Source organism: Athene cunicularia (assembly GCF_003259725.1).
Source record: "Athene cunicularia isolate RWA chromosome 6 unlocalized genomic scaffold, athCun1 chr6_part2, whole genome shotgun sequence".
Lineage (NCBI taxonomy): Eukaryota > Metazoa > Chordata > Aves > Strigiformes > Strigidae > Athene > Athene cunicularia.
This window is the reverse complement of record NW_020799106.1, coordinates 3,627,948-3,655,005: the sequence shown is the minus strand read 5'-3', so window position 1 is coordinate 3,655,005 and position 27,058 is coordinate 3,627,948. Positions and strand designations below refer to the sequence as shown.

At 41.2% G+C, this 27,058-nt stretch overlaps 1 protein-coding gene across 24 annotated transcripts in view; it reads left to right on the top strand.

The window, feature by feature from the left end:
* ANK3 (ankyrin 3) overlaps positions 1–27,058 on the top strand; it is a 308,020-nt gene that overhangs the window by 146,556 nt on the left and 134,406 nt on the right. For 15 of the 24 annotated variants that reach the window (XM_026851817.1, XM_026851825.1, XM_026851824.1 and 12 more), the window contains exons 2-8: positions 12,574–12,675; positions 13,134–13,232; positions 13,620–13,718; positions 18,844–18,942; positions 22,685–22,870; positions 23,430–23,453; positions 24,668–24,766. In XM_026851817.1, coding sequence (XP_026707618.1) covers positions 12,574–12,675; positions 13,134–13,232; positions 13,620–13,718; positions 18,844–18,942; positions 22,685–22,870; positions 23,430–23,453; positions 24,668–24,766 — 708 coding nt within the window. The remainder of the gene's footprint in view (positions 1–12,573; positions 12,676–13,133; positions 13,233–13,619; positions 13,719–18,843; positions 18,943–22,684; positions 22,871–23,429; positions 23,454–24,667; positions 24,767–27,058) is intronic. The other 9 variants (XM_026851834.1, XM_026851826.1, XM_026851822.1 and 6 more) reach the window with 1 other exon arrangement.

The following is a 27,058-nucleotide window of genomic DNA, read 5'->3' as shown; positions in this document are numbered from 1 at the left end:
CCCAGTAGTACAGAACTTGATGCAGCCCTGCTAGTTTCTGTGTGCAACAGTTTGGAGAGTAGAGCAAACTGAAAACCTCGCTGCCCTCGAGCCATGGCATTGGCAACGTGCTGGTCTGCAGTATGCTCTGCCCCTCTGTGTTGCAACGGAATGGTATTTACTCTTGCTTTACAGGGTTTTGTTAGAAGTTGCATAGAAACTGGTCTTTCTCTTTGCATATACGTTGTTTATTGAAGGTAGGAGCTATTTGAAATGGGAGTTGAGCGACGGAGAAGGGGTACGGTGTATATTTGTTTTGTAAGGGTTTTTTTTTTTTCTTTGCTGATGTTTTTTATGGTGAATTCTGTTTTCATTCCATAGATATTTAAATCTCCTGTAGGTTGCCGTGCATGGTTTAGGTTTAAGGGAGAAACAAGCTCTACTTCGCTGCGTGTTTATCCTGTAGATTTGCTATTCAAAAGTGTTACTTCAGTTAACATTGACTAGTAATGGCTTATTCCATCACCAAATGCTAGGGGAGATGTTGTTGGCCATAGCTTATTTCTGTAAATGTGTAATAAACCGACCTTCACTTCAGTGGTTAAACTGAAAACTAACTTTAAGTCTGGTTTATTAAAATAATAATGTAATTTAGCCGACTTTGGGAAGCTTTGATTCATTAGTGAAATACTGTTATTTTCTTCGATTAGACAATGATGTGTTTTCTAAACATACTTCATTTTGATACTAAGAAACAGCGGTAATTTTCAGATGAAAATAAACTATGGAGACTGGTTAAGGTGAAGTAAAGTTTTTGAATAGTTCTGTTGGTTTTATTTTTATCAAAAAAGTTAGAAGTCCCTCCTGAGATGTTCAGATCATCACAGTTCTTCTACAGAATTCCAACCCACCTAGTGCACAGTGTCTTTGAAAGCCAGAAAAAAAATAGTTCAGTTCTGTAACTGAAAAGTGTGTGTAAATGGCACCATCTAATCTGCAGTGGTTTATCTGTATATCTGGTCTTTTTTTTTCTCACTTGAAGAATAAAACTGAGCTATGTTGTGTTTTCTTTCCCCCTCTGTTCATCTCCAAGACCCCATAAAGCTAAGATAATTTTCACTGTTTCTGTTTTCATCCTGTCTGTACCTGTAAAACCTGGTCCTAGCCTTATCCTAGTGCTGGTTTAGGCTCCTCCTTTTGTTTCAAAACAGAATCTTGTATTTAGAGTCAGAACTTGATTCTAGTTTAAAATTCTTGATAACAATTTCAGGGCCCTGATTTGTAGTTTTTGCTCACAGATTTTGGTGCTTGAGCTGGGAAAAGCAGTTTTCCCATTGGAATCTCAGCTCATCCTCAAACTTGGAACATTGTGGAGTGAGGAACAAAACACTTGTAAACTACTTTACATTTGCTGCATACACCACTGAACACATCTCATCCGGACAGCCCTAACAAATGCCATGAGAGAACTTTCCATGCCACTGCACAAATTCACAACAGTGCATGTCAGTGTTTAATCACGAAGGAGGAGGAGAAAGGGAGCGCTGGGAAATGTGGAGGCTGGTGGCTCTCCTGTGCCCAGGCCCACTGCTCTGTGCAGCCCACACGGCACTGTTGCCCATGTCATACGGCATCACTTTGGGGAGAAGGACAGATTTTCCTCAGTGTTTCTAACAGTAACAAACAGCAGTGTGGGTAACACTGCTGGGATTTGCTCTGCCTTGCCTTTGGGGTTTATAGCAGTGTGGTAGATCACAGAATGGAGCTGGAGTTACTGGGCCATATCCACGACAGCAGAATCGAATGGAAAACAAGATGCGGCAGGTTATGGGCAGCAGCACAGTTCAGCTCCTGTAGAAGTACATGGCCAAGCCAGCACAGCCACATTCACTTGTGGCATTCTCCACTAGGTCTCCTACATCTCCAGACCAGGACTAAAATTGTCTCCTGGTAGGTTGTGCAGCTTCTGCATTTTGGAACTGTTAACTCTCCTGTGTGAACTTGCCCTCGTGAGTTTGGGAAATGCCAGCTAGGTTTTCCTCCTTCTGAACAACCAAAACGTACTTCAGATAATCTTTGGCTACAGGGAGATGTTTGAATCCTTTAGTTGATTGGTTCCATCAATTCCTTCCCATTGTATCAAGACATATATATTTCACAGGAGATCATAGAAAGGGTTGGGTTCGAAGGGACCTTAAAGACCATCTAGTCCCAACCCCCCACCATGACCAGGGCCACCTCCCACCAGCCCAGGTTGCCCAAAGCCCCGTCCAACCTGGCCTTGAGCCCTGCCAGGGAGGGGGCAGCCACAGCTTCTCTGGGCAACCTGTGCCAGGGCCTCACCCCCCGCACAGGGAAGAATTTCTTCCTTCTATCTCATCAAAATCTGCCCTCTCAGTTTAAAGCCGTTACCCCTCATCCTATCCCTACACCCCTTGATGATGAGTCCCTCCCCCCTTTCCTGCAGCCCCTTTCAGCCCTGGAGGCTGCTCTAAGGTCTCCCCGCAGCCTTCTCCAGCTGAACCCCCCAACTCTCTCAGCCTGTCCTCACAGAGGGTGCTCCAGCCCCTGAGCAGGTCCATGTCCTCCTTATGTTGGTGCTCCCAGAGCTGGACGCTGGATTCCAGGGGGGGTCTCACAGGAGCAGAGTAGAGGGGGAGAATCCCCTCCCTCGCCCTGCTGCCCACCCTGCTCTGGGTGCAGCCCAGCACACCGTTGGCTTTCTGGGCTGTGAGCACACATTGCTGGCTCACAGTCAGTTTCCCATCCACCAACACCCCCAAGTCCTTCTCCTTGGGGCTGCCCCCCATCCACTCCTCACCCAGCCTGGATTTGTGCTGGGGATTGCCCCGACCCATGGGCAGGACCTTGCCCTTGGCCTTGTTGAACTCCATGAGGTTTGCAGGTGCCCCCTCTCCAGCCTGTCCAGGTCCCTCTGGATGGCCCATCCCTGCCCTCAGCGTGTGACCCCACCACACAGCTCGGTGTCAATCCCACTGTCCCTGTCACCAACAAAGATGTTAAACAGCGCTGGTCCCAACACTGACGGCTGAGGAACGCCAGTACTACAAAGAGGTGTCAGGACAGATTTTTCTGTAAATGTTACAAGTTCTCTTAAGGTAAACTGCTATGACAGAGCTCATGGGATGCCGCTAACCAGACCTGCAGAACTGACTATTACCAGATTTATGTCTGTGTTGCAAAACTTGCCCCAGTACTAAGAGTACCTGAAAGCTCTTCAGATAATTTCCACTGACCCTTCAGATTCTGTATGTGTCGCATGAGTTACGTGGGCTTTTCCAGCCAAAGACTCTCTTGAACAAGGTATTCAGGTGTGTAAATTGGAGGAAGTTCTTTGCTTCTGACAGAAGTCATGATCCCTGCTATGGAAACCTATGCTTTGGCACTGATAAACTGATAAAGCTTTGTAATTCCTGCAAGAATCTGGAATAACGTGTCAAAAAATTTGAAACTGTAGTAGATAGCTTTAAAACTAGCCATTCAAATTCACTCAAGCCTACAAAAGTGTAAACTTTAATTATGTGGGGGATTTGTAATACTTGTGTGTTTCTGTGTATATTTTTGCCACCTCAGAAATGGCCAGACTGGTTATCATCAGATGATCTTCCAATTTAATGATGTTCAAACGTCCAAGGCAGAATTATTTTGGTTTTGAATGAGAGATGCATTCAAGAGCAGGCATGAAGTGGAAAGGCAGAAAGAGATCAAGAAACTTCTGAATTCACTGTACTGAAAGTTCTTAATAGGTTGTTTAGCTGCAGAAGAGGTTATGTAGCTTGTCCGTTGTTCCTATAGCTTGTTACTACAGTATTTTTAGGGAATATTTATGTGTGTTATGCATCCACTGACATGCAGTTGGTTCCACTTTATTACCAGTAACTTCCACTTCACCACGTCTGATTGAAGCATATTTACATGATATTTCTGTAGTGAGCTTGTTTTGAGTGAATAAATTCTCTCCCTAAAATTAGCAATATGATTTGATTTAGGTTTATACTTTTTTTTTTTTTTTCCCATCTGAAATTACAGACAAATACAGTTTAAAAAAATTTTGAGGAGGGTTGGTGATTTTTTTTCCTATCATTTCTGGATCCTGATTCCAAAATCAGATGCACACAGAGAACAGGAGGTGGACCAACTGACATCATTCGTGCAGTGATCGGAAGAATGTGACTTTAGCATGGAAATGGCTTAAAATTTGAGCCTGAGATGTGCTGAAATTATCTCCGTGCTCATTGGGTAGACAGTTTCTGAGAGAAAAATAGCAGGGAGGAGATCAATGGCATCTCATCTAGCTTGACATATAAGAGAGTTATCGTCTTCAAGTGAATACAGACATAAGAAGAAACCCTTGAAGAACATCTAGCCCTTCTCTAGCTCTTTGTGACTGCGGTAGCAGTTATGAAAGCCAATGATTTATTTTTCACTTGTAAGTGTATGATAGGAAAACTTTAGAGAGTGAGAGATGAGTCATTACAGGCCCAGGAGTTTCTTCCCAGAGTTTGAAATAAACTTCTAGAAGTTGAGGCTGCCAGCCTGGAGAATTAATCTTGAATTTTAGTTGCTCAAATCTTTTGCCTTCAACTCTCATCAGATCCTTTTGATTGATTATACATGTGAGTTGACCACAAAGGGCCTGATTCTTTGCCTGACTGCACGCTTCTAATGAAGTACAGTGATTCACTGGTGAAACCAGAGATTTTGCTGGGTTTAGGATCTTGAACAGAGTATGTTCCAATTTACCCTGTCATTCAAGTTTGGCTTTTCATACAGGGCAGTCTGGTAGCTAAAAATTCAGCATTAAAGCAATCTTATTTTCCCGTTAACAGAAAATAATTCTTATGACTTGTTGTTCATGCATACTTAGAAAGATTGCGTGTGTTGTGCAGATGTACGTTGACTTTGTAGTCCTGGCAAATTAAGATCTTGCTTTCGGTGTTACTAATTTAACACATTCATACGAGTAACGGTTTTTGTAATTTCTTCGGGTGAAGCTGACACATCAAGCTTGTGTTTCAAAATCTCATCTGTGCAAAGTGGCAAAGAGTATTGGAAGTAGCGTAGATCCTCGCCTCTGAGGATCTGAACATTGTCCCTGTGGGACAGGTTTGATCTGTTCGGCTGTTTTCAGTTGGGTTGTCAGATTTTAATTTTGCTAGAATTGCAGTTAAATTGTTCTGTATTTGTTGAATATCTGTGGTGACAAGTAAATTATATGGAGATGACAGCTTTAGGGACATTTTCAACCTGGATGTTATGTTCAACATGTTACACGTGGATGTTAGGCAAGGGTTTCCCATCTAACTCTGGAGTGACTTTAGTGCCCTGGAAATCACAACCCCTTTTGCTCTTTGTAGGAAATCAAAAGATTAACAGTTACTTTTCATTTCTATCTTGCACTTGAACTTTCCTAGGAAGCAGTCATTCAGGCATTTAAAGACACCCGGGGCTGGATTAGTTGGATCATGAATCACAGGACTGACTAGATTTATAGTCTGCTGAAGAAGACTGCATGCTTAAAGTCAAAGCAACTTACACAGTAAGAAAGCTGCATCATAGCTTCACAGGAGATGTTTGTCATTGCAAACAAACACCTCCCTCTAGACCCCTTGATGCTGATAAAGGTGGGGCTAAACACCTCCTGTACTAGAAGCTCTGAAATGTTCTTGTACATACCAGCATTAACATCTCAGGTTCTTGGTCCTTTTCCACCATCTTCCACTCCAATACAGTGGTTCATTTTCAGTGGTGAGTGCAGTTTCAGCATTTTCCAAGACAGACTCTTAACAGGTAGAGTGGTGCAAGTGAGCTTGAAAATGCTCTCTATTAAACCTGCACATCAGTGGTGGCTTACCTTGTCTTGTGATCTCACAAGGGAAGAGACTTATGTGTTTGCTTGAAGGCTTTTCTGGCTTGGTCAAGGAATTCTAGAAAGGAGGAGCTGAATCTTAAATGCATTTTTCACTTTGCTTTGAACTGTGTGAATTTCAGGAAATAGTTTCTCCGTAAGCATGTTAAGATTGACTGCTGTACAGGGATAGAGCCTTGGTGCAAATATCGTTGGTTATAGACTCACGTGAAGTTTTTGCAGAAATATGAAGTGTTCCATTCTCTTCGGGTGCGACCAAGAAGAGGGGTTTCATGCAGCCTGAAATCAGTGTAGTTTTTAACTTGTGGAAAACATACTGTGGCTACACAGTTGGAATAGGGCCAGTTATGGGGACTTCCCAAATAGTATCATATTTTTGGCAACTTTATCACGCACAATACAATAATATGAATAAAGAAAGTTGAAGATTAAGTTCCATGATAGGGTAAACAATTCGTTTTGTTTGGAATTTGACTAATAGTTAAATAATTTCTCATTCTGCAATCGTATTTAAAATAAATAAATTAAAATCCTTTGAATTGTCCGGCAGTAGGAATGGAGCTTTTCCTGTTGCCCTGTGGTTGTGTTTAGAGCCATGATCCCAAAAGCATCTCTCTGAAGAATAATTAGCAGCAGAACTGCAGATAGTAGTTGGCCCCAGGCTGTCACATTCTTATCACAAGAGAACACGTATGGTGGTATGGTATGTAAAGCACGAGTACAGCTGTATTGTTTGCACAAAGATCATCTTACCCCATGCAACCAGTCCCCTTTCTAATAAAGGAGATACAGGTGAAATTTTTTAATATAGATTTAGTTATGAGGTAGTAGGGAGATACAAAGGATACAGCTGCTGGGAGGATGGATAAAGAGTCTCCCTCCAAAAATTATATGCTTGATTTATTTCACATGGTTCAGACATTGCTGTTAACTGGCCAATATAGTTTATTGGAAAGAAAATTTCATCCTTTACCGAATGAATGTAATGTATTTCTTGGAGGAAAATTCTAAATTAACATAGGAGAAAATCTAAGAAATTGCAAGGACCTCGAATTTCTGGTGTAGTGCTTAGTGCCCACCAGAGTTGAGCCTTACTGCAAAAAAACCCCATGTCATCGGTTGCAGTAAGCCCACCCTTATCAAAACATGAAAAATATGTTATTGTCCGTTTCCTCAGATCATCTCATGCTGCTGCAAGACTAGTTTTGTTAAGCACATTTCCAAATGGAAGTAACATAAGTTCATCCCTTAAAACGAGGTCATTGCCTCCCCCCACAACAAATGTTAGGCACGGTTAGCATCTTTTTATTGGGACTCAAGCCAGAATGCATCCTGCTCCGGCACAATGGGAACCTGCTGGGGGTTTCCCTTCACAACAGCTACTGTTAAAGATGGAGCGAAAAACAAAACCCTGCACCAAACGTGAAAAAAAGACTGGATTTTTAATCTGAAAAAGAAGCCACTGTAAGCAGAACACAAAGGAGAGAGAGATGAGCATAATAAAAATACCGTCAGTATGGGACAGGCGGCTTGTGCACATTGAAAATAATGGCTTTGCACTTTTGAGGGTTCACTAAATAATACATATTCTCTGATTCCTGAGAGGACCCTCTCTAGTCCCATGGAAAAGCCAGGCCAGACCCCAGGTTAACAGTCACTGCAGATTTCCTAACAGTTTTTGTCTTCATCATGATAAATAATCTCTTACTTCACTGGGAGCACTTGGAGAAAAAGATGGAAAATATATATATTTGCTAGCGTGAGTCAGCATCAGCATTTTCTGGTTTAAAATGGAGGCTTAAGATAATATCCACGTGACTTAGGAGTTAGTCTTTCCTGTAACAGAAATGTTTTTAACTCGCGTAGCTTTTCCTCAGAATGGGGAAAGAGTTCTCGGGCCTTACCCCTGCACGTCACATCCATCGTGGGGCAGGACTGGAGGACCTTTACGGTGAAGAAGTGTTGGGAAACGGAGTACTGCTACCAGCATGGCTTACTCAGCCTCAGCCCTTGCCAGAGATGTCTCTGGGATGAAGGCTGCTGAAATGAGCTCCAGCCTGGAAAACCTGTTGTGGGCTGCAGGCAGCCCACCATCTGCAAGCTCATCAGCCTGCTGTACATTAGAGAATTGAATTTTTATAGCATAGTACATTAAAGTGAAATACACAAATTTAAAAGACATACCACATTGCATAAAAACTGCATTCATTAGCCAATCATCTGCATTTACGCATTTCTTAAAACTAGAAATAGTCTCTTTTTCTTCCAAGAAATTACAGGGGGAGAGGGGAGAAGTCATACCATCTGTGAAGAAAAAGCTTGATATTATGCACACATCAGTAATGGTACTCTGGCAAATCCCCTGTTTATTAAACATCGTCTGAATAGCCACTGCAGAACTAAATGTTGCGCACAGGATCTGAGGTCTGTTTCTCCAAGAATTGAAACACTCGTAAGAATCTTGATTTTTAATTTGAATCCGAATATAGAGATTGAAAAGGTAGCACCCCCAGGGAACCCAAGAGGGAGTGGGGAAAGGCTTTGGGGACACAGCCTGACACAGGAGGCCTGTGCAAACACACAGCAAGGGCTGCAATCTTTGCGGCTGACTCCAAGAACATCTAAGATCCAGGGTGCTTTGATGTATGTCCCATGCCTGTTGTTCTCTTGATCTTTTTCAAGACACTAAAGAATCAAAAGCCAGTTTTCATCCATGCTAGTCGGCATCCAAAAGAAAGAAACAAAGGGATCTAAATAGACTGCTAGCATACAGAATGCCTCTCTCAGGAATACTGAAGTAATGTCTTGTAGACATGCTGACTGTGTGGGGTTTGTCTTTTGGATGCCGACTAGCATGGAAGGTGGGAGTGGGTGTATCGGGAATAGTTCCCCACAGAGGGAGCACCTCCCTGCATGGGTGTCTGAGTGAATGTTGGAAACCTAAAATCTGTTTTTCCCCTACTGTGTTTTTTAATGCATTTAATATAACAGGTCCTTGATCCGTCTCTGACACGGGCTTCCAGGCATGATGGCAGTCCAGATAAATAATTAACATTATGGTGACGCTTGTTTGATCTTTTAAATCCTTCAGCGATTTGAGTCCAGGCTCTGGTGCTGCTCCTGTCCGTGGGGTACAGAGGGAATTACAGGCTCTATCAGGGACTGCAAGAGGCTTTGTTTTCAACAGAACAGCGCCAATTGGAAATGACATTGTTCTACTCTATTGTGGTATTAAAAAAAAAAAAAAAAAAAAAAAAAAAAGCACCAACAAAAAAACAACACTGAATTTAGGCTTAAAATAGAAATGTAAAATTGAGAAAATTTTGGGTTCAGAAATGTGAAAAAATTTGGTTTGATGTTTTTGATCAATTTTTACTGACCCCTACGCTTAGCTTTTGTAAAAGTTGGATAGCATTTGTTGGTTCTTCTGGGTTTTGGAAGCAGAATATCTTAAAAACAAGGGTATTCAAGGCATTTTGCAAGGGACAAAAAGCTTGTAAGACTGTTCTCTATCTGAGCAGTTTTGAAGTTATGCCTTAGTTGGAGGGAAAGTGGAAGGTGGCAGTGCTGCTTTTAGAGAGACTGGGATTGCTTTTGGTTTCCAAAGATGTTGGCTCTCCTTTCTCTCTAATGTTACTGCTTGTTTCTGCTTATGGCAGAGACTGTGATGGATGGAGAGAATCCCAGAAACCCTGTTGATCTTTTTGCACAATTGAACAACCTCAGCCTGTTATCCCTCTGTGCAAATCTCAAAATTTCTGTGCGTGGTGGCCCAGAAAGGGTGAGTTAACCAGCCCGAGGTGAGTTAACCCAGTCTGAGGGCTTGGGAGCTTTACCTAAGGTCAGGAAAAAAAAGGGTTTCCCCTTTCTCAATGCATAGGGCTGTGTTACACCCTGGCTGCTAAGGCTGCTCGTGCGGTTTCACACACTACCAGCTCCGCTCACGTCACATTCACGTAACTGGAAACCAGTAAGGTGGACACTGGAAGTGCCAGCGCAGGTCAGCTGAAGTGTGGGAGAGTTTGTGTTACCCCGGCGTGCTGTTAAATGGCAGCTTCTCGGGGTGCTTCCAAGTTGTTGCCACGGTGCCTGCGCATGTCAGCGCTGCTTTTTCTGTCGGGTGCCCCTGGTGCTGGGAGCCAGTCCCTGTCAGAGCAGCCACAGGCTGGCGGGGGAGCGTGGCACCCTGCCCAGCACCCCACCAGCTCCGCTGCTCGGGCGGTGGCCTGGCTGCTGGTGTCAGGGATGTTTCTGGACAGTTTGAGGAAAAGGAGTGGGTTTTGAGTGGTGACGGCCAAAGGAGGACAGGCTGTTTGTTTGAGGGATTTCAGGAATAGATTTGTGCATCGCTTAGCAGCACCTGAGCTGGTTTGATTGGAAACGTTTTTATATGTCCATAGGCTGGAAGTGTGACCTAACCTTTGCCCTTCCTCTTGTTAGCGAGCAAGTGCTTCCGAGAGAAGTCCTTAAAAGACATAGGCATTGCTCTCCTCCTACAGTGAAACAGCAGTTAGCTATTAATGTGACTATCAGCTATTTATCACTCCTTCCGCCTCCTCCCTGCCTCCATTTTGTCTGAGCAAATAGAAAGGTTTAAATGTGAGTATGAGCAGTGTTTCTTGTCTGGCGTGCATTAATGTGGCTGGCGGGAACGGAATTTCCATAGCAAGCTTCTCTGGTGCATCCCTTCCCCACCCAGAAGCAGCTGTAAACAGCTGATGTTAATTATCGTCCACCTGCTGACTGTGCCAAACAGACATGCCAGTACACTGTGACAAAAAAGGCTCCCGCTCTATTAAGTCCTCCCTCATACCTTTAGTAATGCTGATAAAATGCTGACCTGTTTTTTACCCCAGTGGCTGCTGTTGCTAAGCACTGAAAATATGACCTGCCTCCTGTAATAATCTGCATTGCACGGCTCAGATGATCTTCCAACTGGAAGTGTTTTACCGTGCCTCTCGAGGCAGCTATTCTTCCCCATAGTCTTTACAGTTCTGACCATGTAGTTTGTAGCAGCCCCTTGGTTTCGATAAACCCTCACTGAACGTTGGTATTTGGGGGCTGTTTTGTTGGGAGCACATCAAGGAAGTTGATTTGTAATGATGAGCGTGGCGTGCTTAGAAAATAATGATTTAGAGCAGGGGAGGTTGTAAGCTAGTAACTTTACCGTAACAAAGTGGAATTCCATGGGTGCAAAACTTGGGAGAATATGAAGAGTCCGTAAGTAATGGTTCTCCCCTTGTAAGAGAGAGCTTGTATCGAAAGTACTAGTAAAATAGTCTTGCAGCCTGTACTGGTACAAAGAAGAAAGCAGACTTCATGCCTTCTTACCATTTTGCTGACATTGTGCCCAAGATTGCTTCATCCTGCACGTGAAGTTGACTTCAGATGGGCTTGAAGCAATTCTTGAACAGAACATCCAGTCTGCAGCCACGGCATTGATGAGAGAGGAGAAAAGTCTATAGCAAATCCAGAAAATGGGATGGGGTGGGGTGTGGAATATTATTTGAGCACTGGATAAGTAACTGAGCTTTGGTGCCAGGGTGTTTTGTATTCCTTTCAGCACTTAATGCGTTTAATTTTTTTCTCTATAGGTAATTGTTTCACTCTTTCAGAACCTTAAAGCATCATAAAGCACTTAAAGTTGTACTGATGTGAGCCTGTGATGAAATGATACTAAGGGGAAAAAAAAAAAGACAAATCCTGTTATACCGATGGAGAAGAGGGCACCAAAAAAAATGTGTTGACTGCCCAAGATGCCAGGGAAAGCCTTGGCGCAGATAAAATCAAAGATTATACAATTTTTTCCTCTTGAAAGCTAACCCAGTACATTGCACTTGCTCCAAGGCAGGATCAGCATTATCTCTAAACCATCCTTGGTGGATATTTGCATAACTTGTTGTTAAAACCCTCCAGGGAAGGGAATTACTTTCAGTGGTTCTTTCATGACTTAAGCATCCTTTCTGCCATCCTCACATTCAAGCTGAAGTCATCATAAAGCAAATTTGCAGAGCTATCTTTAAAGCAAACCCTGAAAAAAAGTAAAATGCTGTTTAGATAACGGCACTGTACCTAGGGATTTCTGGCTACTACACTGAATGTGGACAGATATTGTAAAAAAAAATGTACCATAAAATCAGGAAGGATGGAAAATGAAACAAAATTTAATCAGACATCAGATTTTAAAAAGCCTTCATTTACAGAATCATGGGTTTTTTTCATTCAGGTAGTCCAGTCCTTCAACGTCAAGTATTTTGGATTTTTAAAAATCTTGTCGTGTGAGATTTCACAGTGCTGCTCCGGTCTGTTCAGCTTGGACATTAAAGGTGGTGTGGCACTTTTGGAAAGAGCAGAGTTGTTTCCGTGGAGTCCTATCCTGAGCCTCACCGTGTTTGTCTTCCATGCTGGGCACCCGACGTGTCCCTGGCTACTAGCCCTGCCTGTTAGACACTGCTGCACAATTCACATTTATATATGAAGTCGGATCTTGTGCTGCCTCGTCAGGCGGACAGCCTGTTTACACCAGAGGCTGCATAAACAAGGAGGGTGGGATTTGACCCATGTTTGGGCAAGTTTGGGATCCTTTCATGTCTAGTTAAACGTATGTACCAATATATTGTATCACTAGTAATTTCTTTGCCAAGGGAAGGTATTTTTCTAGTGTGCTGTAATTTCTAACGGGACTTTTCCTTTTTTTCTTGTAGTCTGACACAAATGCAAGTTACCTGAGAGCTGCTCGAGCTGGCAACTTGGAAAAGGCTCTTGACTACTTAAAAAGTGGAGTGGACATCAACATTTCAAATCAGGTTGAAGACTGTTTTGATCACATTTGCTGGATAAATACATTTCTCACTATTTCTCAAATCTCTCTATATTTGCACTTCATGTCAATGATAACTTACGTGTTTTTTGATGAACCTTGTTTACATATTTTATTCAATCGAGCCTTTATTTTGCCCCTTGCCAAGACATCATTTCAGTTCCAGTTGGAGAATGTTGTGCTATTTAACATTATCTTTCATTCCATTTGTATGACATCAGATCATGGGACAGCACACAGAACTTGAGACCCCAGAGCTAGTGTATCCTGATTCAATTCATTCTCTTTCCTTATGATCTAGCTCTTGTAAAGTTTACATAAGTGTACTTTTTGGAAGCAGTCCTCTCACTGGGTTATTTGTCTCCTGATGTTTTTGCTATGCTGGAAAACCTTTGCCAATCTTTCCTATTGCTTTTCCTTTTTTTCCTTCCTTTTTTAAATCAGAATGGGTTGAATGCTCTCCATCTCGCTTCCAAAGAAGGGCACGTAGAAGTTGTCTCTGAACTGATACAGCGAGGTGCTAGTGTGGATGCAGCGACAAAGGTCAGTCAGGCCTATCTAATTGTTCTGTTGTTCACACTGATGACATGGGCACAAGGTGTCGGGCAACTGATTCCAGACACTACTGCAGCAGTCACTGCCCATCTTCCACTGGTGGAGTGGTCTCAATAATGGTTTAATAGAAACTTTTTAGATTATAGCAAATGTCACAGGTTACTAGGGGTGAGATTCACTGAACAGATTGTAGATTCCTGTCTTCGTTTCTGTCCATGTCTTTTAGAATAACATTACCCATTAGATGTATTCGGTAAGAGTATTTTATTGCAAGAAATACTATATTTTGAAGTAGAATACATTCTTGGTAGCATTGTCATGTATTCAAGCTCAGGTTTTGTACTCTTTCCAAATAACCACCTTCTCTCATTTCAGAAAGGAAACACAGCATTGCACATAGCATCCCTCGCTGGACAAGCAGAAGTAGTCAAAGTATTGGTTACAAATCGGGCCAATGTCAATGCACAGTCTCAGGTAAAGTAATATTTCTCCATTTGGTACTATCTAAAACTTTGATGAAGTTAAAATAATTCTCTGTTTATAAACTATAATATTAGAAGTGTATTCACTAGGTCTTATTGTGTTAATACTGCCTCTTGAAAATATGGTTTGGTACAGACAGTAAGATGAATGTAAACATAAAAACCAAAAACAAAACATAATTTTTTGGCGGTTCCACAGAGGTAGGTAACTGACAACAGGTGCAAGGACAAAGTTTAAACACACAGCTGCAATTTTATTACTGAAGCAGGCATTTTAGTGAGTGTCATGCTGAGTTCAGTCCCACCTTGGAACTCAACATACAATTAAAACTTCTAAATGTTTCCAGCTCTCCCCCTTCTGCTCTACCCCTCACCAGCTGGTCAGAGTGTACCAAGAGGCATCATGGACATATTAAGTCTTGTCCTTGCCCATAGGTGAAGTCCCAGATTGTGTTCAGGTCCTTTCCCACATGGGATGTCAACTATCAGTTGCACCGAGTTGCCCACCTCATCCAGCATAAAATATACATAAATATATAACATACACCCACCATAAAATATACAAATAACTTGTTTGAACTTGTCCAGAAGCCACACAGATGTGCACCCCTGGAGATGAAGAGAGTGGAGGCACATCCAGGGGTGTTTGCGGGATACTAGAAGTGGTTGTGTAACAGGCAGCACAGCAAAGCATGTACCCTTCAGCCTTAGGTCTGCCCTCCAGCGTCCTAGAAGCTGCTATTTGTTACAGAGTCAGAAGAAAGACTGATAGAACAGGAGAGCGGGAGAGAATTTGTTCAAATGAAAGGGATCCTGTTGCACATAATTTGGTGTCTCAGGCTTAACTGAGCTCATCCCCTTTCCTTGTACACAGAGGTACTGCAGGCATATGCGGAGCTGTTAAATTTGGTCAAATCCTTTGAATGAATATTTAGGTCAATTATAGAAAATTTGAAATAACCCAAAGGAGTGCTGGTGTTAAGAGCAGAGCAGTAAAATGAAACTGAGAAAAACTCTGGCTTAAAAAAAATGTATAAACAATGGATTGTTGAAAGCCAGGTGGTTGTGGCATGGGAGGTGTCCCTGATTCCTGCTCCATTCCTGTTCTCCCTGCTCAGAGGCTGGCTGGCAGGCAGGGTCAGAGAAGGGATCATATTAAGAGTGTCATGGTTTGAACCCAGAGGGCAACTGAGCACCACGCAGCTGATCACTCCCCCCTTCCCCCCCAGCGCTGAGAAGGGAAAAAATAACGCAAAAGTCCCCGGGAATCGAGATAAGGACAGGGAGGGATGATCTCATCCATTATGGCACAGGTAAAAGACAGATTCATAATGGGAAGAGAAGATAAATTTACAGACACTCACAACAACCACAACACATAACAGAGTAGGACCGTGAGAACCATGGCCCAGAGTTGCCATTCTTCTGTATTATAAAAATAGGGACATGATAGAAAATGTTTGTTAAAAAGGAAAATTTAAAAAATTACATTTTAAAGAAACAGGGTTTTTCAATTGGTTTTAAATAATATGAACAAAATGTTTAATAGAATCTGTTTGAAGAATGTTAGCTATTTGTGATCTGTATTTCATGTTTCCTTCACCTGGACAAAGAAAATAGGTGGCTCAGTTCTTCTTTCTTACCCTTATACTATTTAGATACAGCAATATTTGCCTCCAGGCACCATATAATTTGAATCTAAAGAGAGCAACAACAAAAAGTAGTTTTAAGTAAAATCTTCTGTGACTGTTCAGAAGTAAAACAAAGCAGAAGTATCTCCAGTGATTTTTCTGTTAAAGAAATCAAAATGGCTTTTGAAAGGATCTTTTGTGCTTGTGTTTGAGAACTTGTGTATTCAACCCTGAAACTAAAAATAATCTGAGATTGTAAACATCTTATATAACTGCATTGTCCACACACCGTGGATGCCTTTGACATCTTTGTTTGAGACGTGTGTGTATTGGCCGTTCCACATCAGTACGTGGCAGTTAGATCCCCCAGCTGGGATCGTTTTTTTTGGGGAGGTACCTGGAGCTCCCTGTTACTAAACTGCCTCTAGTCCAGCTTTGTTCATGGTACTGAGCATCACTTGAGCTTTCCTAAAGTTTCGAATAAAGTTCTGCTGAATTTGGCATACCCACAGAGAGACTACCCAAATATTTTTTTTTTGCTTTGTTTTTCTTTTTGATGCTGACCCTGTTTTCTATGCGTTTGGCTTTATCTCCTTTTCCCTTGAAGGTAAAGCTCTACCCTGCCAACAAGTGCCAGTGTTAGGGATATCAGGCCGCCTTTTACCAAATATTCCCGTCCTTAAAAAAAAAAAGTTAATTTTTACTGAGTCTGAATTTTGTACCTCTTCTAAGGGCTATTTATTACTATTGAACACAAAATTCTTTCCTTAGGCTTGTGGCACTGCGGAAACTTCAGCCTCTTTTTAAAGAGAGAAGAAAATCAAAGTATGGGGGGAAATATGTTAAAAACCCTACAGTAATTTAACATAGAAGAAAAGGTTCTGCTCTGCCTCCAAATTCTAATAATACTTGGTTCTGAGATTTTTTGCCTATTAATTATTTTCTCAAACTAATAATTAGGAAGTGTTTCCTGCTTCCTTTCTAAATGCAAATGTTTGAAAGTAAAAAACGTTAATCTTTAATTCCAGCTGAGTTAGTAAATAGATACAGAGTATGCTGTGAAATGGTAGGGAAAAATGCCAGACTGCTGCTCACTGTAATAATAACCTGTAAAGTGACACGTCAGGTACTTGATAGCAAGTGCTTTCTGGCGTCTTTGTTTTTCATTAAGCTGAATTTTGTCTGTATGGTAAATAAGCTGTTAGGCCTTGGTGCTGCAGAGTGCATTGACACCCTTTATGCTTTGGCTCCGGTAGAACTTCAGCGCCTGTTTTATGCTTGTAGTGATGTTTTCCTGAACAGAGACCGAATTATCAAAATACCGGCGCGGCAGCAGACCGCGCAGCCTCTGCGAGCCTTGTAAACGTGTGGCGCCACAGCTGCTTAGTGTCTTGTGTGATGATAAAGTTCCTCTTGGATCAAACATCCAGATCATGCCATTTCCTCTCAGCTGCCCTTTCTTCTGACCTGCTGGTGGTCTCTGCTGCCAGGGAAGCCTGCATGCTCGGCCTCAGGTCACCTGCACTCTCCTGTGTGCTCTCTCTTGGACGGGTGCCCTGCAACTCTGCCCCATTGCTGGGACAGTCAGATGCCTCTCAGCTGTTTTCACCACAGCTACTACAACTCAGCCGGATATAGGTCTTGGGCTACAGCTTCCCTTCATCTCTCCAGAGCCCAGAACGTTGATGTTTTTTTCTTTAATGCAAATCCAGGGGCAAACTCTTCTCAGCTCATCTGCCTTTGGCTCCATTGGTTTCTGTCAAAATCTAGGTCAGTGTCCTTTGTGACTATTCTAGCTGAATTGCTGAGCTGCTCCCCCTGTGCTTTCCACCCTGCCGAAATGTCTGCCACGTTGCAAACATGAGAGTGCTGATACTCTCAGCCAGACTCAGTCATGTGGAAGCACTTCCTGAACTTTTCTGTTATTTAAGCCGGATGAAATCTCTCTTCTGCTTTACCTGTTATTTTTTAACTAGCCCTTACCTCCTCTTTTATTTTGTATTTTCTTTCTCCCCACGCTCTAGAGTAATCGCCAGAAGTGGCGTGTGGTAGAGCGAGAGGTCTGGGGGGGATCTTAGGAGGGAGCAGTTGAAGAGGGAAGCCGTTGCCCCCATCGCAGCTCACGCTGTGTGAAGTTTACTTAAGGGAAGTCTGAGGTTCACAGAAATCCTAAGGGCATGAGATCTGGAAGAAGGTCGTGAGAAGACAGACGGGGCCCTAACAGAGCCCATTGAAACCTCAGTGACCTCGTGGCCAGAACATTTAATGGCATCATCACCCATGCTGGTACCATAAAGAAAGGGATCAGGCAAAATCTAGCAGTGTAATGTAAGTCTGACGGAGTAATGCTTGGAGTACGAAGAGTAAAAACATGTATCATGACAGATCAGAGCAGAAAGGGATTGTTCTTATTGCTGATGCTGCTTTTGTTGCTTCAGCAGTACCAAACTGCTCAGTATAGTGTACACCCATTTTAAGTTGTTACTGTAATACGTATTTACCACTAGTTCATGATTCTGTTGGACTGAATAACATGCAGTGTTATGTGAAAGCCAAGCAATTTCCAGTGCAAATCAGCAACTTCTATAAATTCCCTTAGAGGTATCTTGATTCCAAGGCAGGTTTCATGACTTCATTTTGCTGTTTTGGTTTTGGGAGTGATGTCTAAGCTGTGAATTTCAGAAATGCTTAGAACAATAGGGAAAAATACCCAGTTTAGTCGCCAAAAACTCAGTTCCTGAAAGGCTGTGACCTGTATACAGTTAAGGCAAAGAAAAAGCATTGACAGTAAGAGGAAAGTACTTGCCAAAGAATTAAGCTCCGCAGCCTCTAATGTATTGCATTGATTGAAATCATTCACTTAAGCATAATTTGAGAAATGCTCTAATGTGGTTGGAAACCCTGATAAACTTCTGTCTCAAACTGCTGAGAACCAACGATCCTCAGATTTCCTGGTGTCTGAAATATGAAGTAGCTCATTGACCATAAGCAGGCCGTGCTCAGAAGGCAGCTCTCTGAGGAGACAAAGGCATAAGTAGCTGGCACAAGTGAAAGAGAAGTCAAGGCTAACAGAAAGAAGAGAAAAATTGGCGAGTATTTTGAAGAGCCATTGCTCTTGCTTTCGCTACAGACTTGTATTTGCCTGTCCCATTTTGCACTTCCATTGTCAAGGCTGCGTGTATCAGGAATTATAACTCACCTCTGCCAAATGGTCTGTCCAGACTGGTTTTTAGTTTGACTTCACAACAGATGTCAAGGAAAGTATTCTCGCTTATCTGTGGGAATTTTATCTGGTCAGCTAAAAGATTTCACTGTGTCCTTTTAAATATTACCCTTCTCCTATCTGCACTTCAGGGAGATCATACTATCGACTGGCATATGAGCACACAGTTTATTTGGTTTCCCCCTAATCTCCCCGGGTTTGGCAGATCTGTGGTATGCATGAAATGTTTGTGGAGTGTTTACACTCTTGTTTTCCTCTTTCAGAATGGTTTCACTCCGCTGTATATGGCAGCCCAAGAAAACCACCTGGAGGTTGTTAAGTTTCTTCTTGACAATGGCGCCAGTCAGAGCCTTGCCACAGAGGTAAAAGTTTGAATTTCACACTTTATGAACAGAATAAAATGTGCTTCAGCAGTGATTCTTGCCAGCTTATATCAAACTAGTCTTTTAAATACTAAATTAAAGACCAGTAAAAGTTTCTCTCTGTGAAGTGTGCTGATGAATACTCAGTTACTGGCTTTTCCGCAATTTAAACCATCTCTTGCCATTTCTAAAATAAAACAAACAAAAAAATTACTTTAACTAGAAACAGTTCTAAAAATAAATGTGGTTTTAGTCATAACTGGTAATCTTTCAGGTTAAGTGCTCAAACAGAGAAGCTGTGTGCATAATATAAAAGTTCTCTGTGCTTTCATCAAAAATAGTGAGTAATGGGGAGGGCAACCACAAAGCAAGAACAACTGTTTACCTACGCTTCAGAGAGAGCCCTGGGTTATTGGGGAAAACCCAGGGTCACTTTAGTGCTTGGAGCATTTTCTGAACTGCATTTATTGCCATGTTGATACCCTCTCTGCAGCACCTAATTATCCCATCTGGTCCTGCAGTGATAATTTCAAGCTGACAGAAAGATGAAAGGTCCATCCTTGGAGATGTTCTGTGATCTTTCCAGAACATTTTTTTAGTTCTTGTTTTAAAAAGTAATTCTAACCTGGAAGGGAAAAAAAAAATAGCAGATATATTAATAGTCATAAATGTACTGCACTGGGATAGGTTTTTAATCTGAATTTTTATTTGCCTTAATTCCAAGATTTTGCTGCCAAAAAAAAAAGGAAAAAAAAAAAAAAGTATTTCAGTATGTGTCTCTGTAATATTTATTAAATTATGATTGCTCTAGCTGAATTGATTCCGTGAAGGAAATAATGCCTGTTTGAAAAAGTCCTGCTTTTTGCAAAATGTGAAATCCAAAATTAGTTTATTGCATCACTATACCTCATAGTATCACTATACAACGATGTACGCATGGAATCTTTTTCTTCTCTTCTGAAGCACTGTGAAAATTGAATCCCTAATGGATCAAAATCACTAAAAATTTGTTACAGCTAGAAGTGTGCATCAGAAACTACTTTCTGGAATTGTTCAAAGATGTGAAAGCCAACAAATACCGAAATGAAATATTTTAGATCTGGATAGTTAATTGAAAAATGTCATTTTCAGAGCACTAATTTCTATTTCTTTCTAAAAGTTTAGAAACAAAGAAGACACAGAACCCCCAGAGATGTGCAATAGATTCAGATTTTTGAAAATATTCTTTCCACTGTATGATTTTCTGAAAATACAATTTTTTTTTAGATTGCGCATGGGTACTTGGTTCTTTTTCTTTGGTATTTGTTTTTCCCTTGGGTATCGTATGTCAGTTTAGGCTGAGCTTTTTTTTTTCTCCAACTAGGATTGATGATAAGGTGCACTCTAATTTTATCCATGGAGAATTCCTTTGAAGATACCAGACTACAAAGCAATGTTGTCTTTATTGCCTTACTTGTTTGTGATAGTTGCTTATGGATGATTTTTAATTTTATCTTGGCCCAAATTTTCATATAAATTTGATTTCTCTTTATCTTTGTAAGTGCAAAAGCCTTTGTTATTAAATGATTGCCACTTAGCTAAATATTCATTAAAAATACAACTCTTTAACAAAGGTGGTTTAGTCTAAATTTAAAAATAGAACCAACTGTGTTCTTTAAATTGTTTTTAGTTTTTCGGGCTTGGCTTTGTTTTGTTTTTTTCTGGAGTGGGCTTTGCCTTATGTTTTAAAGTACAATTGCTAATTATAGTACTGACATCACGGTACTCGCAATTGTATTTTGTGAGTTGGCATCTTCAGCAAGCATGTGGTGGAAATACATTCTTGTCGGTGCTAATATTCTTGGTCGCAGTTTGCTTGGCCGTGGTACAGTGATCTCTGCACGCACTGAAATGATGGGTGACTCTCATCAGGAAACTGAGGGTATGGGAGATACTCCCTCCCTTTTGCTCCCTCCCTTTTGTGCGCTCCCTTTTCCCTAAGGAAAGGAGAAAATTATTTCCTAGGATTATTTTATATTATTGTTACTGGCATTTTTAGCAGAAGAGAAAGCCCAATGAGAAAAGACATTGTAGATAGCTAAACTACTTTATTTGTGAAGTGGCTGAGTGTGCCACTGCCATCAGCTGTATAAATAGACCAGGAAGCCAAATCTTTGGGTCACTCAGGTGAGAGCTGTTGCAGAGTTTCTCCAGGCAAGAGCCTTCATTTCTGCGGGTACGGTGTAGCCCTCTTGTGGGGATGGCTCGTGGAGTTGTTTGGCCTTCAGAACTACACAGCATCTTTCACCCTGTGCACTCTGCCTGTAGTCTGAGCCTGTGGGGTCGTTTCGCCCCAGGAGGTGCTCGTGGCCTGGGACCACTGCCCAGAGCCCTGCCCTGCTACTGGGGAATGGTAGGCTGGAGGCCAAGGGGAAGGATGTGGTGAAATGGGTTTTAAAAAAATTATGGGAAGAAACAAACAAACAAAAAAACCCCCACCTTTTTAGGACCTGAGGAATTTCAGTGCCTTTTTATTCTCCAAAATTTGGAAAAAATGCTCTTTTTTAGAACTCCTCCTGTTTCTTTTCCTAAACTGAGGTGCTCTTTGTTTAGCAAGCCAGGAAGAGAAACTCATTATTGAAAACATTACTTCTAGTTCCCAAAGTTAAAAAATTAACACTTGATTAACTTTTGACATAGGGTGAGGATCTACATTCTTCTGTGTCATTGCTGCACTTTTATTTAACACTTACACAGTTTGGCCATGACAGAAGTAGTTGTAAAATGAAAGAATGTGTTCACCTACAAAACTGTAATAAAGTCTGGTAATATAAGCTTTGGGTATGTTGACTGAGAGTCAAATGTAGTAACTAAATATCCCAGGTAGTAATTTACATTTGTGATTTTTTTGAGTGAGTTATGGGTAGAACTGAATGTGTTCCTGAATTGGAATTCCATTTGAATGTTTGGGACGGAGCAGAATCTAAACGATAACTCTTTCATTCTTTGGTTTTCTAAGAATCCATAAAAATAAAATGATAGAAACATCTCTTCTTTTCATGTGTTTGAGGAATCCACTCTAAGATCTGTTAAAAACCTTCTATTTTTCAGGTTTCTTTATTCTGCACTGCTTTGGTTGACTATTTGCTAGTCTGTAAGGACATAAATTCTGTTTGTAAGAGGATTTTCCATCACATCAGTATAAATTTTCATAAATGGAAGTTGTGGTAAAATAATTGGTATATTGGGAGAATGTATTCATATTTAAATATTATTAGACTTTAAATCCACATATAAAATATATCAGAGGATAGAGCTGAAGTGCTGTTTGATTTTTTTTTTCAAAACCTGTCGCTGTGGGGGAAATGGATGATAGTTTGCTATGGAGACATCATGAACAATTGTTTTATTATTTCAGATTTTTATACCTTTTTATATAATTATACACATTATTATACACTTATTTATGTACTGTTAAGTCGTGAGTAATTTCACACTTTTTGTCTCAAGTCTCAGTCATTTTTGTGTGCTTCTGTCTTTTAATTTTGTGTTTAAGACTGGAGTGCCAGAAAGGTGTTTTGGGGATTTGGGACCTAGTTCACCAATAATTTCCTCCAATTCCAGTGTCATTGCAGGGTACTTTTAATTTGCACCGTGTGAATTTGAGCCAGTACTGTTACTAATGCTGAGATCTTTTCCCTTCCCCTTTCCGCCCCCTGGAAAGCTTGGAACATATGTTGAGAGTCCCCATTGTATGTTGCAGGATGGTTTCACGCCTTTGGCGGTAGCTTTGCAGCAAGGTCATGACCAGGTGGTTTCGCTGCTGCTTGAAAACGATACGAAGGGAAAAGTCCGTCTTCCTGCCCTTCACATCGCTGCTCGCAAGGATGATACGAAGGCAGCGGCTCTGCTTCTGCAGAACGACCACAATGCTGATGTGGAGTCAAAGGTCAGTTGTAAAAAGAAAGAAGGTTTGATGTTTTTAAGCGCTGACCGCGTGTTACATCCAGCGAAGATCTCCCTTAGCGTGAAGTATTTTGCTGCAGAGTTACACATAACCTTCTCCTCTAGTGTGTGAATAAGAATAACGTTTCATTTTCTTCCTTTGCCTCTTCCTCCCTCATTCCCTTTTTGTTTAAATCAGGGTTAATTTCTCCTGTAGAAACTTCACAATTGGAAAAGAATAAGTGAAATATGATTAGAATTATTCTCTTGGGAATGAAAGCCACTCCTGCAGTGGTGTGCTATAGGTACTGTACAATTAAGTAATTTGATTAGTTGTTTGTGCAATTGCTACTTTAAGACCTTTGGTAAACATGTAACAATTAACATTCAAAATACTTGATCATTCAGCTTCCATTCAGTCGAGCTTCCTTTGTGTGCCGATTGTGCTGTCATCTGAGCTGCCATGCCACATAGCGATCATGAAGCTTTTTGCATCCATGTCACCAGTGGTGAACTAACCGTTCATTTTTTCCCCCTCTTTGCTTCCAAATCTGTTAACCTAGATGATGGTGAATAGAACAACAGAGGTATATATAAATATATATATGCATCATCACTCCTCCATGACTTAGTGCTGCTGCATCATTTCTTCCTCCTCCTTTTTGCATCGCCTTTTATAGGATAGATACCTGCTTTAGATGAAATGAAGTAGCATGTGCCAGAGAAGACTGTAGTTTAGATACCAGGGCTTTCTGCAGCTGAAACTAGGGTTTAAAAGTAAGAGTAAGTGTTCGTGGGAACTAACTGCCATCGTAAAAGAGCCATATTATGTAAGATGGAGTTTTCAGGGATTCTCATGGAGCACATGTTTATCAGATGTGTTGAGAGCTGCAGACAACCCTGTCATGTTGTGCATCCAGGTCTCATTTTAGGCTTCTGCATGACACTTACCTTGATGGTGTCAGCAAATAGATTGATCTGAGAGTGGGTTTATATCTGCAAAGCTCCCCGAGCAAGGCAGTGGCAGCTAGCATGGCTTGCTAACGATTTAGAAATGCATCTAGTTCCCATAAGGTCTCATACTTTGCAGGACTGATGGAATTGCTGCATGTTTTAGCATTATTTTAAAAGGAAGTAAAACTACTTAAATATGAAAATAAGTTGCTGAAGTAATTTTATCAGTAAGGCATCTTCTAATTAGGGTGGTAACTCGTAGTGTCTGAACATAACCCAGTGTGATTGCCCACAGTGGGAGACTGATCTATATGGTACTAACCCTTGGAAAAAAAAAAAAAATCCATATTAATAATTTAAAATCGTCTTTGATGTTGTTTTCATTTGCATCTACTTTGAATTGATAAAAAAACAGTTAGCAAGTATCATTAAATCACTTGTATCTGAACTTCTGCAAAGAATCTCTAAGAGATTTAACTTGCAAGACTGACATAATGCCAGTAACAACTAGCTATGTCTACTTAGAAATTAATTTCTTATAAAAGACAGATCATTGCTTTAATACTCAACTGTTTTGCTGTTGCTTTTCTGGAATAACTGAAAGTTTTATCCTACTTCTGGTCTTCTAGAATAATTATGTTAATTTTTTTCCCTCCTGCATAGCAATATGATTTTATTTAGACTCTCTGAGAGTCTATAAATAAACATCAGTGAGTGAAAACTAGTACAGAATTGGAATGGTGACTTGCAGCAGACTCCTATTACTAGCTTTTTTCAGTGGTGTGATACACTAGATATATAAAAAAAAATAAGTATCTATGGGTTTTGTTTTGTTTTGTTTTTCCAGAGTGGGTTCACTCCCCTCCACATAGCTGCTCACTATGGAAATATCAATGTAGCTACACTGCTGTTAAATCGGGGTGCTGCTGTGGACTTCACTGCAAGGGTAAGTGTGAAATCTTCGTTATATTTAGCTTGCTTAATCATCACTTTGAAACACTTTTTCTACAAAGATGTGGAAGGTACATCGCTCTTGCCAGCCTGATGGCTCTTGTTCTGTTGCCATACAGTGTAAAGGGGGTTTTCCTGCGCTGCTGAACTGAACCTGAGCTGTAGTCCTCAGCTTTGAAAACTTTTGTTTTGATCAAAAAGAGATGCTGTTTTCATAGTCCCAGTGTTGCAGAAGGTAAGCTGGGATCCAGCGAGGTGAATGCTTCCACCTGTAGCTTTAACGTAGGGCAGGAGGGCTGTCCCTGTTGAGTTGTCCTCAACATGTAGGGATTTCCAGTGAACATGAAGTGCGGGTCTACTGGTGAATGAAGCAGCTGTGCCTTCACTGCGTATGTGAGAGTCAGATGATAAATGAAAGGAGATCTGAGAAACGAGAGGTAGAAAATGAGATTAGGCATCGAAATCGAGTGGATAATGGTTGCTGTATGGCAGAAGCCGTGGTAGAGTGGGGGAACTAACCCCTCCTGACCCTGTAAGCTGTGCACCAAAGTCACAGCACAGCCCAGGGAGTGACAGAGTAGGTCCTCAGGTGTGTGGAAAAGGATCAGGAGCCAGGAGGGAAGTGGGGTTTCCCAGTGACCCCTTGGTTCACTCTGGGCTGGGTGGGGAGCAGCTGACTGGTGCCTTCAGCTCTGCCTTCTTGCCTGGGGAGCGGGTCCATCTCCCCCAGGCAGCCGGACAGCTCTGCAAGCCTGGTGCCAGCAGGGCTCAGCTCACAGCCTGGGCTGAAGTTGGACCATATCTGCTGTCAAAGGTCGGGTCTGTGGGAAGACCAAAGAGGAACATTAGTGTGAAGGAGTGTGGGTAAAGGTAGGGAGGACGTGGGAACCACAAAATGTGTAGGAGGTGTGTAAAGGATAGAAAATGACGGGGGTGGTGGGGTGCTGATATATAGCTGGAAGAGCAGGAAAATAAAGTATGGACAGGGATACAACAGTACAAATGGCAAGGAAAGAATTTGTGCCAGGCGTGAGACCAGAGACAGTAGAAAGGCAGAGGTCACACAAAATCTAATGAGCCAGGATGGAGAGCTAGAGAATGGTAGGGTAGAGAGGACGTGGGCAGAAAGCTGAGTAGGTGCCACAAAGGTATGCAAGGCTTTAAGAAGGGAAAATCAGGGAGAGTGATTAGGGACACACAGATAAATAAAAAAGGGACTCACATACAATATCAGGTTAGTACTGGAAAATGCTGGAGCTAGAACTTCCTAATGAAGTTCTTAAAAAATTGTTTGCTTATTAGCTTCTTCAGTAATAGCTTGGGCTACGTGAATAAGAAGGTGCCTATGGAATTTCTGTTGACACGCAGCCAGAAATGGTTGTCAATACAGAAAGTGTGCAACAGAACATGGAAACGTGTTGTGAAATTCATTGTGGAAAACAGATCAAACTCTTGGCTAAAGAATACACGTATTTCTCCTGTTGCTTTCTCCAGCAATCTACCAACCAAGATAGACGAGGACCTATCTATACTAGTTGTTCACTGGGTGGTATGTGTGATAAGGTTTAAAAAAAAAAAAAATCCAAAAAAGCAAATATGATTTCAGGTTATTCCAAGGTATTTCTGATTAGACAAAAAAAAAACCAAACCCAAAGCCACAAACAAACAAAAATACCCACCAAAACAAACCAAAGAAATCAACCCACACCAAAACAAAACAAACTGAGGCTGTGAAGGAGTTTGCCTCACCAAACCTTACTAAAACAAAGTCAAGGAGATGTTGTAGTGGTCCCTGGGACAACAGGGAGAGAAGCTCAAGGGAGCAAGAGGCATTCGAACTGAAATCAAATGTTGATATAAGAGTATAAATACGTATAAACTGGCCATGAAAAAAAGTTGCGTAGAAATTTAGATATTTAATATTAAGCCCTAATTAATATTATTTAATTAATAGTTGTTTAATAATATTACATATAACTAATTAGACTCTGGAGCAATTAAAGTAGAAAAAGCAAAAAACATGTATTCAAGATTATATTTATGAGGGGAATTATGTGTCATGGATAATTCAGCAGCTCCTTTTCAGAGATTTTGATCATTACTTCTTTCATTACTTTTTATTACTTTAAACTTGAATGCTTCTACAGTTAAGGAACATATTTACACGCAGCAAAGTGTTTATGATAAGCATGGCAAGCCCATGAAAACAGTAAAATAATATTGTGTTTATTTAGCATAGAAATTACTATTTTACTTACAGGATTTCTCTCATGTAACACCACCCCTG